This window comes from Coenobita brevimanus, chromosome 74 (assembly GCF_032717465.1).
Source record: "Coenobita brevimanus isolate Jiangsu-jjx chromosome 74, ASM3271746v2, whole genome shotgun sequence".
NCBI lineage: Eukaryota > Metazoa > Arthropoda > Malacostraca > Decapoda > Coenobitidae > Coenobita > Coenobita brevimanus.
In genome coordinates this window covers 34,056,388-34,077,137 of record NC_137027.1, presented here as the reverse complement: position 1 = coordinate 34,077,137, position 20,750 = coordinate 34,056,388, and the positions used below count along the sequence as shown (strand labels likewise).

General features: G+C 43.5%; 1 protein-coding gene across 1 annotated transcript in view; it reads right to left on the bottom strand.

The window, feature by feature from the left end:
- The window catches only part of LOC145407821 (uncharacterized), a 262,418-nt gene that overhangs the window by 206,705 nt on the left and 34,963 nt on the right, over positions 1 to 20,750 (bottom strand). The window contains exon 5 of the mRNA XM_080278678.1: positions 9,877 to 9,988. Within this exon, the coding sequence (XP_080134804.1) occupies positions 9,877 to 9,988 (112 nt within the window). The remainder of the gene's footprint in view (positions 1 to 9,876; positions 9,989 to 20,750) is intronic.

Genomic DNA, 20,750 nt, shown 5'->3' with positions numbered 1-20,750 from the left:
CCCCCACTAACCACCCTCCACCATCTACCCTCCCCACTACCCCACCATCCAATTCCCCCACCATACCCTACCTCAACCCCCAATCCCCTACCTCTCCCACTCACCACCCCCACCCCTTAAACCCCCATAACCACCCCACCTCTCCCAACCCCACCCCCACCCCCATCCCTCTACCAACAACCCAACCCCTCTCCCCACCTCTCCAAACCCCACCACCACCCCCACCCCTCTACCAACAACCCAACTCCTCTCCCCACCCCCACCCCCACCCTACCCCCATACCCACCACCCTTAACCACCCAGCCCACCACACCTCCACCCCCCAACACCACCCCCAACAAACTCCCCACCATATCGTACCCCCCGATTATGCCTGTCCCGAGCGTGTCAAAACATTCTGTTGCCCGTCTTCTAGGGGTTAATCACAGCCTCAAAGGACCTAGTGCTAGCAGAAGTTATACCAGTGCTTTGCATCCATAATCCACCAGAATTAAGCTCTCAATTCACCTAACCATTCCGGTATAAATGAAAGTCACACCAATGCATTTTCAGAAACCTGAGTTGCCACTCTAAAGAACAGTTCAGTAAATTGCTATCTTCCTCTGCCTATGAAATTCCTGTAATAAACAACAAAACTTACAGTCTAAAGTATTTACAATACAGACTGTGGAGAAATTATAAAACCAGCAACTGTGTACAATCACAGCTATAAAAAATTAACTACCAAATGCTGATCTAGTCCTGTCCTTTCTACCTGCTTGTCACTATGGGATGAGAGGGAGGGAAGAGAATGGGGGAGTCAGAGGTGCTTGGAGGGGTGAGTGGTGGTATGGAAATGATATTCAGGTCTGTTGTGGAGAAGACAGGATTAGGAGAAAAAAAAAAAAAGAAAAAAAAGAAAAAGAAAAAAAAAAAAAAATTTTGTTTTGCGCTAAAGGTGTTTATATATACATCGTTAGCAAAGGATGCCGTAAATTATGCAACAGAGGACTGCCTAGTTCTGGGAACCACCTGCACACAACCTAGCATGAGTGGCCATAAACAAACTGCCTCCAAGCCATACTGTCCTCCACCATCACGCTGCCCTCTCTCCATATGGCTAAATCATCTCAGAATACTTTTCCTGATATTTACCAGTACATCCACATTAACACTACAGTACTCATCCAACTTCCTTACACACATTCCCCTCAAATAAGGCTAAAATCCAACCTCAAAAGCTTGAACAATCTTTCCATAAAGAATTTTGCCACTCTAGTTTCAAAACCTCTCCATGAAATGCAAAATTTTACCTCTCCTAAGCTGAATAAGTCTGTTGTGTATATTAACCTGCCACGTCCAGACCAATTTTTCACCACTGATCCCCCCCCCGCCATCCTGGCTTTTTTTTTTTTTTTTTTTAATAAATAACTAAAACCTCCACTTGAGAAACATTGGAAAATGTCCCCAAAAGTGCTCATCTGAGTTTAGAAGTGCTCTAAACAGGTGACCCTATAAACACCTGGTACCGTGTTCTCTGGAGCTGCGCTGCGAGTGTTGCATTTTCATGTAGCAGTAACTATAGCAAACCACTCAGAATAGGTAGATAATTGTTCAATTGGTACGAATTTATATGTAGTACACGAATATATTGGTTATTCACACAATAATATGAGATATAAGTGTTGTTTCGTTCACTGAACACATCAACATACCGCACCTTCCTTGGTGACATTACTCCTCATCACTTCTGCCCTTTTCTTCCTCTGGTGCCATATAATCTTTGTCCTCCACATTGTCATCAACTGGGGAATCACTCTCGCCTTGAATTTCGTACTGTGGCGCTAGATGTCTTTACTGGCCAGGTCACTGGTAACAGTTGAGTTGCTGAGACAATGGTGTGCAGAGGGGGAGGGGGTGTCATATGGGGTAAGGCAATGTCCCCACCTAGCAGCAGGTAGAGGAAGGTGTCCCGAATCTAAGTACCAAACATCACGCAGGAAATTTGAAAACTGTGGAAATGATGGACCTTGCAACTGCAAAACATATGGATACGTTATCGGGATTCACTGTGACAAAACACTGCAACGTATCCATACGTTATCGGGACGCCTCAGGTTAAAAAAAAAAGAAAAAAAAAAGTAAGTAATAAAAATAACAACAACGACTGCATTCTGTATTCCTGTGCAATACAAAGTCCGCTACCAGATTACAGTACTGTATAACCATACATATGTAACTGATCTTGGGAGTAGATGGTTGGCACGACACTCTGTCATGGTATGGGGAACAACTGTGTATCAAAATCTGTCCATGCAACTGGAAGTTACTGAGAAGACACAAATGTAGGTATGGCTGTTAACCCCTAAGGTCCTAAATGACCATGTAGGGGTTTGCATTACTTTGACACCCTGGCCTAAAAAGTCCAGTAGAGCAATTACAATAAAATACCGCATTCAAATTTTCCCGCTTCTTACTTGATGTAACCTGCTCCAAGACGATCCCAGCTACGAGCTGAGAGGGAGGGAGGAAGGAAGGCTCCAGCCCACCAACAGAGTGGGGGGCGAGCTCCCTCCTGCCCTGTCTCTTCCTCTGCTTACGCCCTCAGTCAATGCCTTATGTGACGTATCCCATTCTTTCTACTCTTCCTAATGCCACTAGAGCATAGAGGTGAGGTTTGGCTGTAGCAATGACCCTCCTGCCCCACCCCCCTCCACTCACCTTACCCCCCGGGCTTGGCTGCCAGGAGACGTATCCCTCACCACTTCTTCATCCTACTCGAATGCGCAGATAAAGATGATATTTCTACGCTCTACACTCCCTCCCTCTGGAAATTCCCCACCCTCCCTCCACCTTACTCCTTTCCTCCACTGTGTTGCTTCCCTACACCCTCGTGTGACGCACCAAATGAGAATTCATTTCCCGACTTTATTGCCCTTTATAAACCTAAAATAAGACTTTGCTTTTATTGTAGCAATACCTAGTATATGTATTGTAATATGTGTGTATGTTGTTAGCCCAATGTAATGTACATTACTGGAAATTTACCATGCATTACCATATTTTCCTGTGGGTTACATCTCTATGCCACTGCTTTTTACACCTTTAGCATTGTAATTATCTGTTTTCCTACAGTATGTGACACATTTTTGCACATATAAAGCCATGTTACACCTTCATGTTGCAGATATATCAAGATATTTTATTAGATTACCATGTTTGTAGTACTGTATTGAGTTCACTGATGAATGTATCATTTCTACTTTTGCATGAAATTATTATTATTATTATTTTTTTTTTTTTTCCCAGCATATATATTTCTTTCAGGTTTAGTTAGGCAACTTTCATTCATGTCTAGGAACATTGTTCACCTTGAATATCATGAGTTTTGACTGGTGAGTGACCGTAATGCGGCTATTTTCTGCAATGTATCTCCTCTTGCCAGGTTAGGAAGGGTAACTATCATTTTCTTTGCCGCGCTGCTGTGCAAAAACTACTTGGTCAATCTGGACGAGACTTACACCTTCGGGTGTGTAAATTCTTGCTCTTGAAATATATGCCATAAATTCTGACATTTACAATACTTTAAAAAAAAATACCCATTTTTTTGCAGTGGGGGGGTGGGACGGGGGCGGCGACGAATTGCAGACTTTAGGGGCTAAGTATGACAGCACCCGACCTTGTTTGAGCCCCAAGTGTGACCTTGACCTTGGGAGTAGATGGCTGGTTATTGCACATAACAAACTGTCAGGGTATGGTGAACAACTGTGTGAAGTAATTTCAAAATCTGTCCATGCATCTGGAAGTTACAGAGCAGACAAGAAACTGCAGTCGTACTGATGTACCCGCACAAACCTAGTCCCCAACTGGTTTCACCAGTAGGGGACTACTAAAATGGCCATTACAGTGAAGGATTTAAAATGAATAAAGTCAGATCTCGCTATATGACAGAGCTACGCCAAGTAAAAACCTATCGCATAATGATTTTTCATATAGTGAGGTTGATATAACATAGGTTAAGGGGGTTTACGGAGGGTGACCTCAACCACAAAACCTAAAATGCCCCCACAACATCTTTGCCCTCCCCCCGTCCCACCCGAAGGAAGGGGGACTGATGGAGGGCCTGGATGATCATTCCATATCCTCACAAGGTGACGAGAGGATGGGGAGAGCGATGAGGTGAGGCCAAGGGATAGTAAAGCGGTAAGGCCGATGGAGAGCAACGTGATGAGGGAGTGTGTGGCCATGTGGCATATGGGTGTGCCAGATGGTGATGTTGTGGAGACAGACACGATAGAGGAACGTGATGCAGGATGTTGCATTTGCACATCACTCGTTGATGGCCTTGGCTCTTCCTTGGTGTTGCTGGCAGCGACAGGAAGGAAGTAGGTGATGGTGGTAACTATGCTACCTTTTTCTTTGATGCCAAGAGCCCTCTGTATGGCTTCAAGTGTTATTCGTTGCCATGTGTTGATGCATCGCTCCTCACCAGGTTTGGGTCCTTGTCCAAAATGAATGCAATGACCTTGTCCATTATTGCATGGAACTCCTTCAAGGACTTAACCCCAAGAACACCTAGGAGTCTGTCCTTGCCACCTTCCTGTACTTCCACTACCCATTCTTTGAGTTCAACAAGCTCTTCTGTGGACAGCTGCTCAGTATGGCTGTCCAAGAACTCCTGCACATCTTCCTTGCCAACCTCAAATTCCACCTGGTGTGAGAGGTCAAGGATATCCTGACAGACATTCTACTGTAGACTGGCAGGAACCCTGTGAATAGGTACACATGCTACAGCCACGTTCTGTGCCAGACAGCATTCAGTGTGCTCGGCGGCAACTTTTTCCACACTGCTATTATACTGTCGATGGCGTGCTTAACGCTGAACTTCCTCCAAAAGTGCCACAGCAGGTCACTCGCTCTCATCATTTGCTCCACGATGTGGCAGTAGTTGTATGCCTTGAAAGTTGCATTGACGTCCTGAACCATCAGCTGGAGCAGCAACATCGTGTTAGGGGACAGGTGCACCACTTTGATGTTGTCCACCCAGTCCTCCAGTCCTTCATGCACTCAGGGTGGCTCAGGGAACTCTTCATGAGCAGAGAAAATGGTTAGCAAGGCTGCTCTTGCTGGCACAGTCATGCAGACAGGTGGATAGGTACCCTACCATGTACCCTGACAGCAGTGTTGCCAGATCTCCCGAAATATCGGTAGATCTACTGAAATTCTGATAAATCTCCAGAAATCCAGATATTTTAATGGATTTTGCCATTATCTCCCGAAATTTCAATCAGTGCTCCAGAATATCCACAAAAATTTTGCTGAATGGTAGTTAAAATGCACAGAAGCTAACTTGAGTGTCTGAGAGAGCGAGAGAGAGAGAATTCCCTTTTGCTGATGCTACTCACCAAAATTTTGAGGTACTAGATCCCCTTCCGGTAAGAAGATCAGTAGTATCAGTTGCTCCATTAATGACCTCATTTCCCTCCCTTGTTACCTCTCAGACTGCACCAAATAGAGACAGAATGAAGGCTGCTCAGAAAGTGATGTACTGAGCGGTGATATCAGCACAGTTCCGGTTTGGAAAAAAAAAAAAAAAAAGGAGAAACTGAGCCTTTGTATCCACACCTGTCTGACTTCACGCTAAATTTGCTGTTTGCCTCACTCGAGTGCCACAGCTGAAAGACTATTTTCATATATAAACCGCATGAAAACAAAATTGAGAAATAAGGTTTCATCTCAGACTCTTTATGAAATGCTTCACATTAAAAGGCTTCTTTAATGTGATAGTTGTCATAACTTTATATTAACAAAGAAATCAGGAAAAGAATGGCTAGTGCCATGTGTAAGAAAAAAAATTGTATTGGTCAAAAAGTTGCTGATGGTTCTGATGATCATCGCATGGGGGGTGATGGTGAAGAGAAAGATTAAAATTTTGGTGCATCTTTGCACGTTTAAAGGTAGTTGTTTGAATTCATGATTAAACTGAGTAATTTTCATGGCACTATTTTGTTAATTTTTTTCTTTATTTTCGTTAATTTCATCATTATTTAATCTACCAATTATTGCAAGTGCCAAAAAATTTTATTAAAAAAAAAGTTAATTTCATTTATTTCTTCTCTATTTGATCTGCCAATTATTGTAAGTACCATAAAGTGAGTGAAGTACAGTATGTAATGTATTAAAATGAGAAACTCCCGAATTTATATTCGTTTCTCACGAAATTTTCGGTCAGAATCTCCTGAAATTACCTCCGAACCATCTGGCAACACTGCCTGACACAGTGCAGAGGTCAGACAGGCCCTGAGGCAACTCCCCAAAATAACTCCAAGGTTCTCCTTTAAAAACCCTGCCAGTGCTTTAGGGTTTTCCCTATGGTACATTAGAAGCAGCTTGAGTTTCAGGTCCCCCTCTGTAATGGCATCACATAGGAGGGTGAGGTGGTCCTTTGCTGCCTTGAACCCTGCAGCATGTCGTTCTTCCCAGTTGATGTGTCTTCCTTGGTATCCACTTCCAAAGCAAGCCCTTCTAGTCCAAGTTTAAGACCTGCTTTGGAGAGTATCCCCCTTCTCTAAAACTGACCGCAAAGGAAAGACCTCAACTGCCATGCGTTCTGCACTGGCAGTCTCGCAATGCATGGTCATATATTTAAATAACACAATCCTTAAACTGCTCAAACCAACCGATGCTGGCCTTGAACTCCTCCTCGACCTCCATATCTTCCTAATCCTAGAGGTCCTTCCACAGATCAAGAGCCTTGTTACAGATGAAGGTGTGGTAAAGTGGCTGCTTTGCTCAATTCAGGTCATTAACCCACAGTGCCAGGAGACACTCCATCTCCTCCATAATATGCTCCCTTGCTCTCTTTAGGAGTTTTACGGTCAGGAAAGGCACAGTCTGTGATGCCATAATTACAGCATCTGATTTCTTTATGACCATCGAGACCACGGACTAGTGCAACTTTAGGGAGTCAACACTTACTCAGACTCTGCCCCTCTTTATTGTGCTTAACAATGTCAGTTTCACATCAAGAGAAAGGCTACGGTTTGCCTTTTTAGGCTTGACCTAAGTAGCATCAGTAACACCATGCTTGCCACTGGGATTAGCACCATACATGATTTCCAAATTCTGAGCATCACCTATTTCACAAACAAAAGGTTCTCTCTCTACTTGCTAACACATGCAGCACTATCTGTAGCATTCCTGCACTGTTACTTGGCGCTAGCAATAACGTTACGATGGTCTTAAGCATGCAAGGAGGTTAGGTAACTAGAAGAACATAAGAGAGCAAATTGCTGGCACGGGACAGGTAATCAAGTGGGCAAATAAGACTCAAAGGCACAAAGGCCGCCATCTAACCAGACCTGAGATGGAGGTTCAGTGCATGTAAACACTGGAGAGCCATAATGGCTCAGACAAGACTTGGCTGGTATGCGTCAAGGTCCATACGATGATTCTCGGAAGCAGCTTGTCTCCCACCATTTCACTGCCATCCTCCCAGCTCACACACTCCTCTCTCAAAATACCCCTCCACTCCATCCCTCTACCTCATCCTCAGTCTCCCCTCTCCCTCTCCACCACTCTACCTCACTCACAAACACTCTCCTCATTAGTCTCTTGCTCTCCATCCTCTTCACATGGCCAAACCACCTCAATGTATTTCTCCCAAAGCTTTCTATCACATCCACATTCACACCACAAAGCTTCTTCACTTCCTCACTTGTCAGTCTGTCTCTCCATGTAAACTCTTTATGCTCCTCTCAAATAACTCACTTCCACTACTCTCACTCTTGAATTGTGTCCTTCCAACATCGTCCAAGCTTCACTTCCATACGTTTGGGTTGGTATCACAATACTGTAGTTTCATGCAGCAACTTTTTTACTTCCAGCCTCATATCATATCAAGGTCTTCAATTCACCCATCATCTTTCCTCCAAGTTACTCTACTCTCCATCTCCTCTGTATAGCAATTCGAGGTCTGTTCAGAAACTATCTGACATCATTTTTTTTCTCTCTCTCTCACCAACCAGTGGGAGGATAGGGGCAGGGTTATGTGTAACATAGTGCAGGACCTTCATGAGCCTATGTGATTAATGCCAGCTGCAATGAGTGACTCTGTGGCAGTCAGTTGTGCACCTTACGCTCGTCGCATTTCCGCGTTTGTCATGATGACCGAAAAAGCTGAACAATATTACTGCATCAAATTTTGCCAAAAACAAGGTGACCCCCAAGCTGAAACTATTAGGAAGATTCAGCACGTTTTTGGGAATGAAGTCATACAGGTAACACAAATAAAGGATGGTACAATCGCTAAAAAAATGGGCAATTGTCAGTCGAGAGCGATCCACATCCTGGGGGGCCATCAACATAACGGAGTGCTGGGGGGGGGAGGGGGGAGTCTGCAATATGGTCACGGGAAATCGTCGGACGACTGTCAGAGAAACTGCTACTGAAACTGGAATCAGCAATGGATCAGCACACGAAATTTCAAGTTAAAATTTGGGCATGCAAAGAGTTGCTGCCATGTCCGTTCAAAAGCTCCTGTCCCGTGAACAAGTTCTGCGGATGAACACTGCTCAAGACATGCTGGAGTATGCAAACTGAAATCCAGATTTTCTGAAGCTTGTTATCAATAGAGATGAGACTTGAGTGTACAGGTAAAACCCAGAAACCAAAGCACAGTCATCCCAGTGGAAGCATGCACGGTCACCTCAGCCAAAAGGCACGGCAGGTCCGAAGCTAGGTGAAATACATGTTGACATTTTTTTCCAACTACTATGGTCTGCATCACAAATATGCACCTAAAGGTCAGGCTGTCAACAAACATTACTGTCTCAATGTTATCTGTTGTCTTCGAGACAGTTCGACGTAAGAGACCAGACCTTTGGGAAGCAGAAAGTTGGAAGCTGCACCATGACAATGCCCCTGCACATTCTTCTCAGCTGATTCAGGAATTTCTGGCCAAGCACAACATTCCACAGGCCCAGCATGCTCCCTACACACCAAATATGGCTCCACGAGACTTTTGGTTATTTCCCAAGCTCAAAACTCTGCATCAGGTTTCCTGATTTGAGACGAGAGAAGAGATCATGATGAATACCATGAAGCACCAGCAGGAGATACTGAAAACCGATGTTGAAAAATGTTTCAGGCAGTGGAAAGAACGTTGGGGTTACGTATGTCATCAGATGGGGCTTATTTTGCAGGGGATTAATGTCCTAGATAAACAAGTCAGCTATTATTATCTTACAGCCTAAGGTCGGATACTTTCTCAATACACCTAGTATTAGTTTTCTATTACAGCAAAGTGGTACTAGGTCTCATTAAATAATTTATGTTTTTCTTCATTTACCAGCACATCATAATGACTCCTCTCACTCAAAACACAACACTTTACACTCATCCATATTTACATTTAAACCACATCGGTCTTTAATTTCACAAAACTCCATGCCAACAGGTAAACACCCAATTCAACATCAACAAGCAAGATACCATCAGCAGCATTACTGGGTATATCATATATTATTTTTTACACTTTTCTCTTACATCAATATACTTCATTTTATCAAGACCTTACACATATTTGCACCATATACCAACATTATTTGAAAAATTCTTAATTCAGCCTTCAGAAATTAACTCAGGGTAAACTGAAGTTTACTGTGTGAATACTAATGTTTTCATACAACTGCGGAAATGAAGCATCATCATCTTACAACAGTGAATTAACATACTGCATATTGACAACCATGCAAACTCATACAACCATACAAAAGCTCCTATAAAACCAAAAGGGCCTTCAAAGCAAGGGTCACAGAATCTCTCGATCAGGTAATCCATGGCATCAAGAAACTCTGATTTCCTTTAGTGTGTGTGTGTGTGTGTGTGTTTCCTTACCCATTTCGTAGAAAACGAGAGCATCAGCATAAGATTTTTGGTTGAAGAAAAGATTACCACGTTCCCTCATTTGGTCACTGGCAACTTGAAACTTTTTGCTCTTCCTAGGGTCCTGAGACAGTAAATAAAAATGTTACTGGTTTAAAATTAAATACAATACAAAATAAGAAACAACTGTACAGCATAAAGATACACTGCATACACCTACTACACGGCAGACCATCATTATAACGGACTAATTGGGGGTAAGCTACGTCCATTAAAGCAGACAGCCTGTTATATCCGAGGTTCTCCCCTTACTAGGATTTCAAGCTTATGTCTGAAAATAAATGAGTACAACAATATGCTCTTGTACTGACAAAGTAAACTATACCCATTTTACACTAATTTGGCTCATAATTTTGCACCTTTGCAGCTTGTCTTGTCATAATGCTTCGTCATTACTTGTGCATTATTTATAAAGACTGTTATTACAACTTACCAATCACAATGGGAAGAGGGCAATTTCAAGCCAGGCTGGAATAAAACAGGTAGAAAACACACACATTGTGACCCATTGTGTCCAATTTAACAGACACCGTTTGTTATAGCCAACAAAGGTTCAATGAACTTCGTATGTTAAATCCAATATCCGCTATGCTAGAGTCTGTTATAGCAAGGGTCTACTATACAAAGTATAGTAAAGTACAGTAAAGTCAGCTCGTCTGTAACACCACACATCCATCACCATCCAAGCCTATGTTGCCCCATGAGGAGTATAGCAGCCCAGGGCTAGGCAAATTCGTCTTGACATTTAAAATGAGTGACCGGCCTCACTCATCCCTGGGTGGCATTACGTGAGCAATAAATCTCAACCACCCCTTGGATAAAAACCTCCACAGGCTCAATCCAACTGGAGCGCCTTAACTACCCACTAAACCACCAGGCCATAATCTGGTTATATGGTTACCACTCAGCGTAGTAAATGGTTTCCCGGTGTCACTCAGTGCTGAGTAGACCTAATGGTATGGATATGAAGTGGGTTTATGGTGTGGGTGATGCTGAGGGTTTATGGTGTGGGTGATGGTTAAGGTTCAAGGGGTGGGTGATGGTGTGGGTTTATGAAGTGGGTGATGGTGTGGGTTTATGGAGTGGGTGATGGTGTGGGTTTATGGTGTGGATGATGGTGCAGGTGATGGTGTGGATGATGGTATGGGTGATGGTGTGAATTTATGGTGTGGGTGACAGTGTGGGTTTATGGTGTGGGTGATGGTGTAGGTGATAGTGCTGAGTGATGGTGCAGTCTGGGTGGTAGTGTGATATAGGTGATGGCGTGGTCTGACTGTACTGTATGGTATAAAGTCTATCTATCTATTGCCAGACGCCTCAGTCCCGTTTGGGGTGGCCACAAACAAATCGCCTCCAAGTCGCCCTGTCCCCCGCCATTTCACTGCCCTGCTCCCAACTCACACCCCCCTCTCTCATATACCTCTCCACCCCATCCCTCCATCTCATCCTCGGCCTCCCCCTCCCTCTTCCCCCCTCCACCTCACTCACATACACTCTCTTCGTCAGTCTTTCACCCTCCATCCTCTCCACATGGCCAAACCACCTCAGTGTGTTCCTCATAACGCTTCCTATCACATCCACATCCACACCACAACGCTCTTTTATATCCTCATTCGTCAGCCTGTCTCTCCATGTGACTCCACAGGCTCCTCTTAAATAACTCATATCCACTGCTCTCACTCTTGACTTGTGTCCTTCCAACAACGTCCAAGCTTCGCTTCCGTACGTTAGAGTTGGTATCACAATACTGTCATGTAGTAACTTTTTCACTTCCATGCTCACTTCCCTCTTTCTTATCACTGCTTTCAAAGAACCAGCAACCTTTCTTCCCTGCTGTACCCTTTCAAGCACTTCACCCTCCAAACCTCCATCCTTACTCATCACACTACCCAAATACTTAAACGTACTCACATTTTCCAATTCCTCACCATCCAACCTTGCTGTACATTCACTGACTTCACCTCTCTCAAAGACCATCACTTTACTCTTCCCTACATTCACCTTTAGATTCCATTTCTTACACACTCTCCCAAACTCATCTACCAAGCCTTGCAGCTCCCCTTCGTCTTCACTCAACAACACAGTATCATCTGCAAACAACAGTACAGGGAGTTTCCGAACACTATCCTCTCTCTTCAGGGCCACTCCAACATCTACTACCCTACCTTGTACCTCTTTTATTACCCCATCCAAGTACAGATTGAACAACCATGGAGACATGACACATCCCTGTTTCAACCCAACCTCCAAAGAGAAAAATTCACTTAGTTCACCATTCACACGCACTGCAGCCTTCACACCATCGTACATACTCTTCACAGCATTCAACAACTTCCCATCTACTCCATATATTCTTAACACTTTCCACAATCCTTGTCTATCCACCCTGTCATATGCTTTCTCCAAATCCATGAAAGCCGCATACAACTTCTTTCCCTTCTCTAGAAACTTTTCCACTAAAGATCTAAGAATGAATATCTGATCTACACAACCTCTTCCCTTCCTAAAGCCTCCCTGTTCTTCTCCAACTAATTTCTCTGTTCTTTCTCTAACTCTGTCAATAAGTATCCTACCATACACTTTTCCTATTATACAAATGCCCCTATGATTACCACACACTTCTTTTTCCCCTTTTCCTTTGTACAAGGGAATAATTATACCTGACTTCCAATCCTCCGGGACTCTACCTTCCTCCCAGGCCAATCTGCACATCTTCCACATGCATTCTACTACTATCTCTCCCCCATGCTTCAGCATTTCACCACACACTCCATCAATTCCTGGGGCTTTCCCCGATTTAACTTTCTTCATTGCTTCCACAACTTCTATCCTACTGATTTCTTCCTGTCTTCTCACCTCCCTCCTTCTCCCAGCCATTCCCCAGCCACTTATACTCGCATTACTTCCATCCTCTACATTCAACAAATCCTTAAAGTGTTCTCTCCATCTGCTCACTTTTTCTCCCTTCTCCACTAGTAATCTACCATTTTTATCTTTCACTCCCCTGCTAACTTCACTTCCACCCTGTCTTACTCTTTTCACCTCTTTCCAGAACATATTCTTACAATCCCTCCACTTTACACTCAAATTCCTTCCAAATTCCTCATCCACTCTCTTCTTACTCTCTCTTACTAATCTTTTCACCTCTCTCTTTCTTTCTACATATAACTCTCTCTTCCGCCTCTCAGCTTCTTCCACGCCCCTGTTTCTCATCCATTCATTGTATGCTTTCTTCTTTTGTGCCACAGCCTGTTTCACCTCTTCAGTCCACCACGCTGTTCCTTGCACCCCCCTCCGTCTTCTCTTCCTTCCACACACCACATCACATGCTGCACATATTTCTTCTGTAAATATCCTGCACACACCTTCCACGTCTCCCATCTGTTCCAATTCATATTTGCCCAATCGTTCCTCCACTTCACTCTTATACTCTGCCTTTTTCTCATCCTCTTGTAACCTTTCCACTCTCCTTGCAACTACTCCTTCCTCTCGTCTTTCCCTTCTTCTATTCCTCCATCTCACTTGAATTCTAATTCTGGCCACCACCAAGTAGTGGTCAGAAAGTCCACCCCCCAACCTCTATAAACTCTTGCATCCATTACACATCTTCGCATCCTTTCATCCACACACACATAATCAATCATTGCCTTCCTTTCATTCAGTTCACCACCCATCCTTCTCATCACTCGCCATGTATACCTGTGGATCATTTTATGCCTGAAGAGGGTATTGGCTATCACCAACCCCCTCCCAGCACAAAAGTCCACTAACGCACTCCCATTCTCATCTATCTCAGCAGGCACACACCACTCACCAACTATTCCATCCACCTTCACATTCCCAACTTTACCATTCATATCACCAATCAAAAACACTCTCTCATTCCTTCCAAACTTATCCATGCACACTTCTACATCTGTCCAGAACTCTTCTCTCACTCTTCTACCACGATCTTGCATTGGCGCATACAAACACACACAATCACCCACATTTGTATTCCAACTTTCAACTTTACCCACACAATCCTTGACCCAACTGATCCATACTGTCTTACGCTCCTCTTCCATCTTTTACTCACAACTATACATACTCCTTCTTTTGCCCTCTCATTCTCATCTACTCCTGCACATATACCCCATCCATACTCCCATTCTCTCACATTTTCTCCTCTCCATTTTGTTTCAGTTATTCCACATACATCCACTTTTGCACCCTCAAGCACCTGGACAATCTCTCTCTCTTTCACCTCATCATTCGCTCCCCTTACATTCCAGGTTCCAATAACCATGTCCTTTGTCCGGTCCTTGGTCATCATCGTTTGGTCAGTCCTTGTCCGAGGCTTATTGTTTGTTTTTTTAGTTAGTTGTTTTCCGGGGAGGGGCACTAACCCTCCGCCAACCCTTTTAGTCGCCTTTTACAACAAGCAGGGATACTGGGGGAGTATTCTTGAAAAAAAAAAACACCCCAACCACCATTTGGACAAAAATCTGCACAGGCTCAATTCGACTGGAGTGCCGTAACTGCCCACTAAACCACTATAGTCGAGGCCCACGACTCTGAGGTTGTCATTATCGTACCTTGGCAACCAATCATTCAAAATGTGTGTCCGATTTCATATCATACTATACATGAATCATATTATTATGCATGAATATATTATGCACGAATATTATTATAAACGAACATATCATACACGAATCACATACGTCTCATATTATACACTAAATCAGACGCACTTTTGAATGGTATGTTGCCAGGGCACGATAACAACCACCTCAGAGTCGCGCGCCGCGACTATAGGCACTGTAATTTGGTTATATGGTTACCACTCAGCATAGAAAATGGTTTCTTGGTGTACAGGAAACTATTTGGCTTGTCACTCAGTGTAGAGTCACCAAAAGGCAAAGAAGAGGTACACAATAACATCTGTATAATTTACCTCATCATCATCACCATCATCATTACCATCATAAACATCTCAATCCTACCTCTCACCAAAGAGATATGGACACGATTCAAGCCTACAAAACATCAGTGCCACCTCACAAGCAGAAGCTATAATCCAAACTTTTGTTTTTCCCTTTAAATGCACAAAACATACACCTTCTCTAAAGGGAAATTGCCGTGCTGTGGCAAAACAAGCGTGTTTATCAATCAGTGGAGATATACTAGCCATGTACTTAGCGATCAGATAAAAAGTATTCCCTGCACAGTTCAGTATCCTTTCAATATACATGAGTAAGCTCACTGTAATGTCATACTGTATCATTTATAATGGTTCCAATATGCCTACATGCATCAGCCTTCATCGCCTAATGGCAGCTTTCCACATTGCTTGATCTCTGGCAGCCTCCCTATTCAGTCCCTTAGCCCTAAGGTCACACTCTATGGCCTTGTCTCATTATTTTTTTCTTTTCTTCTTACCCCTGACATTCACACTTCTCAAATTCTAATGCCCTCCTTACTCTACAAACAGTTTAACATATGGATGTGAGACTATGGTGTGGGATGAAAATGAAAAGTCAAAAGTGGGAGGAGTGGAGATGGGACTACTGAGGAATGTTTGTGGAGTAAGCCTTTAATTCACGCGAACTTTTTTCACACGATTTCGGTTATCCACGAATTTTTCGTACAATAATTAAAACATAAAATTATAGTATTCAAATAAATAATTTTAATATACTATCTATCTATCTATCTATTGCCAGACGCCTCAATCCCGTTTGGGGTGGCCACAAACAAATCGCCTCCAAGTCGCCCTGTCCCCCGCCATTTCACTGCCCTGCTCCCAACTCACACCCCCCTCTCTCATATACCTCTCCACCCCATCCCACCATCTCATCCTCGGCCTCCCCCTCCCTCTTCCCCCCTCCACCTCACTCACATACACTCTCTTCGTCAGTCTCTCACCCTCCATCCTCTCCACATGGCCAAACCACCTCAGTGTGTTCCTCATAACGCTTCCTATCACATCCACATCCACACCACAACGCTCCTTTATATCCTCATTCGTCAGCCTGTCTCTCCACGTGACTCCCCAGGCTCCTCTTAAATAACTCATTTCCACTGCTCTCACTCTTGACTTGTGTCCTTCCAACAATGTCCAAGCTTCACTTCCGTACGTTAGAGTTGGTATCACAATACTGTCATGTAGTAACTTTTTCACTTCCATGCTCACTTCCCTGTTTCTTATCACTGCTTTCAAGGAACCAGCAACCTTTCTTCCCTGCTGTACCCTTTCAAGCACTTCACCCTCCAAACCTCCATCCTTACTCATCACACTACCCAAATACTTAAACGTACTCACATTTTCCAATTCCTCACCATCTAACCTCGCTGTACATTCACTAACTTCACCTCTCTCAAAGACCATCACTTTACTCTTCCCTACATTCACCTTTAGGTTCCGTTTCTTACACACTCTCTCAAACTCATCCACCAAGCCTTGCAGCTCCCCTTCGTCTTCACTCAACAACACAGTATCATCTGCAAACAACAGTACAGGGAGTTTCCAAACACTATCCTCTCTCACCAGGGCCACTCCAACATCCACTACCCTACCTTGTACCTCTTTTATTACCCCATCCATGTACAGATTGAACAACCATGGAGACATGACACATCCCTGTTTCAAACCAACTTTCAAAGAGAAAAATTCACTTAGTTCACCATCCACACGCACTGCAGCCTTCGCACCATCGTACATACTCTTCACAGCATTCAACAACTTCCCATCTACTCCATATATTCTTAACACTTTCCACAATCCTTGTCTATCCACCCTGTCATATGCTTTCTCCAAATCCATGAAAGCCGCATACAACTTCTTTCCCTTCTCTAGAAACTTTTCCACTAAAGATCTAAGAATGAATATCTGATCTACACAACCTCTTCCCTTCCTAAAGCCTCCCTGTTCTTCTCCAACTAATTTCTCTGTTCTTTCTCTAACTCTGTCTATAAGTATCCTACCATACACTTTTCCTATTATACTAAGAAGACAAATGCCCCTATGATTACCACACACTTCTTTTTCCCCTTTTCCTTTGTACAAGGGAATAATTATACCTGACTTCCAATCCTCCGGGACTCTACCTTCCTCCCAGGCCAATCTGCACATCTTCCACATCCATTCTACTACTATCTCTCCCCCATGCTTCAGCATTTCACCACACACTCCATCAATTCCTGGGGCTTTCCCTGATTTAACTTTCTTCATTGCTTCCACAACTTCTATCCTACTGATTTCTTCCTGTCTTCTCACCTCCCTCCTTCTCCCAGCCATTCCCCAGCCACTTATACTCGCATTACTTCCATCCTCTACGTTCAACAATTCCTTAAAGTGTTCTCTCCATCTGCTCACTTTTTCTCCCTTCTCCACTAGTAATCTACCATTTTTATCTTTCACTCCCCTGCTAACTTCACTTCCACCCTGTCTTACTCTTTTCACTTCTCTCCAGAACATTTTCTTACAGTCCCTCCACTTTACACTCAAATTCCTTCCAAATTCCTCATCCACTCTCTTCTTACTCTCTCTTACTAATCTTTTCACCTCTCTCTTCCTTTCCACATATAACTCTCTCTTCCGCCTCTCAACTTCTTCCACGCCCCTATTTCTCACCCATTCATTGTATGCTTTCTTCTTTTGTGCCACAGCCTTTTTCACCTCTTCAGTCCACCACGCTGTTCCTTGCACCCCCCTCCGCCTTCTCTTCCTTCCACACACCACATCACATGCTGCACATATTTCTTCTGTAAATATCTTACACACCTTCCACGTCTCCCATCTGCTCCAATACATATTTGCCCAATCGTTCCTCCACTTCACTCTTATACTCTGCCTTTTTCTCATCCTCTTGTAACCTTTCCACTCTCCTTGCAACTACTCCTTCCTCTCATCTTTCCCTTCTTCTATTCCTCCATCTCACTTGCATCCTAATTCTGGCCACCACCAAGTAGTGGTCAGAAAGTCCACTCCCCCAACCTCTATACACTCTTGCATCCTTTACACATCTTCGCATCCTTTCATCCACACATACATAATCAATCATTGCCTTCCTTTCATTCAGTTCACCACCCACCCTTCTCATCACTCGCCATGTATACCTGTGGATCATTTTATGCCTGAAGAGGGTATTGGCTATCACCAACCCCCTCCCAGCACAAATGTCCACTAACGCACTCCCATTCTCATCTATCTCGGCAGGCACACCCCACTCACCAACTATTCCATCCACCTTCATATTACCAACTTTACCATTCATATCACCAATCAAAAACACTCTCTCATTCCTTCCAAACTTTTCCATGCACACTTCCACATTTGTCCAGAACTCTTCTCTCACTCTTCTAGCACGATCTTGCGTTGGCGCATACACACACACAATCGCCCACATTTGTATTCCAACTTTCAACTTTACCCACACAATCCTTGACCCAACTGATCCATACTGTCTTATGCTCTTCTTCCATCTTTTACTCACAACTATACACACTCCTTCCTTTGCCCTCTCATTCTCATCTACTCCTGCACATATACCCCATCCATACTCCCATTCTCTCACACTTTCTCCTCTCCATTTTGTTTCAGTTATTCCACATACATCCACTTTCGCACCCTCAAGCACCTGGACAATCTCTCTCTCTTTCACCTCATCATTCGCTCCTCTTACATTCCATGTACTCATTACCAAGTCCTTTGTCCGGTCCTGGGTCGTCAAATAAATAATTTTAATATACAAGAGAAATAAATAAAATATAAAAATGCCTACCTGCTGCCCGTGTGCATACATGTGTGTGTGTGTGTGTGTGTGTGTGTGTGTGTGTGGGAGGTCGGTCTACCACCCATCACAGTCAGTTTGAATCCGACGGTCGAACCATGCATGACTGGCCAATCGTTATTTGTGGCTTATTTTTCTGCCTTCCAATGATTGCTTGCCTTGTCTGCCAACATGGGGCCTAAGCATAGTGCTAGTGATGCATGTGGTAACACACCAAAACGAACTAGTAAAGTGATGTTGCTGACAGAGAAAGTTAAAGTGTTGGTCAAACTTCAGGGAGGAATGTCGGCGACAATTCTCCGTCAGGACGATTCCACGTCATTTATTTACATACCAGTTTATTTAGCAAGTACAGTACATTAGTTTTTTACTTATATGAGTTATAAAATCCCCCTGAAAATTAGTTATTAAAGTATTAATTAATCAATAATAAGTATATTAATAGAATGATGGGGAATTGTCCATGTTTTGACGGTGAATTGACTTGATGGTGAAATGTCTCAGAATCGTATGTTTGGGGTGAGTCAACTGTTCATACAATAAAGAAGGAGAACTTAGCATACGGGAGACAGTGAGGGCTTGTGCTCCACACTGCCTAAAGTGTCTCCACCTACGCCTGTGAATTGTCTTGGAACCTGTGAATTGTCTTGGAACCGCATGTTTGGGGTGAATGAGTCAACTGTTCATACAATAAAGAAGGCAGAATGTAGCATATGGGAGGCAGTGAGGGCTTGTGCACCAGGCTGCTGAAGTGTCTACACCTACGCCTGTGCTTGTCAGGTTTCAGTGTTAAATTTCTTACATTTTTGTTGTTTTTCATACTTTATGCTAGTTTATAAAGTGTATGTAGTGCATAAACTGTATTATTCAGATGTAATATACTTAATAGACATGCGTAATTATGTGCACACAAGGGCAGAACATATACGCGAATTTACCACATACGTGAAGGGTCTGGGAACCTAACCCTCGCGTGAATTAAGGGCTTACCTGTACAGACAGTAGATAGGATACGAAATACAGTAATCCCTCCAATATCCGACGTAATAGGGCCATAGGTAGGTCCGGATAGTGGTCCTGTCCGGATATTGGGTCCCAGCTTATGGACTTGTACTTATGGACCCTAACTCAGAGAAAAACCTATACAACTCCCTCTGGACATGCATAGCACCTATTTAAGACCCAAATCACATCAATAAGGCACATAAATGACTGAAATAAATGCAAAAGAACCATAAAATGAGGGTTTAGAGGTAGGTTCATACAATATTAAACATTCAGGTTACTGGCTCCTGGACTGGTACTTATGGACCCTAACCTAGCCTAACTCAGAAAAACACCTTCCTACTGCACATGCATAGCTCCTAACACCCTATTCACACCAATGAAGGACATTAAAGAGTGAAATGAGGTGTTTGAGGTAAGTATAGTATGGAAAAAAGTATAGTATGAAACATTCTGCCTACTTACAGCAAGTCCATGGCCATCTTGATGAATAACCGCCTCCTCTCGGACTCTGACAGTAAGAAGGATTTCCTGAAGCACTTCCAGTACACTGTTCATGAAGTCTTGCACTGAACTTAGTCAATCGCATTCAGAAGTCCGTTCTCTTCACAGTGCGCACTCTTGTCTAACTTATGCTCCACTGTAACTTACTAAGTGTTGCATTCTGCACTTTAACTTTTCCCACTCTTCTAATCATTTTCTAAAGCAAAAACAAACAAGTCTATTTACGTTAAATTTTGTTCCAAATTAGTCTTTTCACTCACAACTGTACATCCTTAACACAACACACTGTTTTTTTCACTGCACAACACTGTAAATTCCCGTGTGGTCTAGTGGAGAAGTTCTTGCAGTTTAATCAATGTCAGAGTCCAAGAGTATCACTGGCAGGTGACCTAGGGGTGCGTCGCTGGGTCGTGGTGATGGCGTACCCACTGCAGACGACTCTGAAGATAGACGCAATCTCACGTCGAGCGATGACTCAACCGTGGTTGATGTGTTGGGCTGTGGCTAGGAGCATGAGGGCCTGTCTTGGGGAGGCAACGG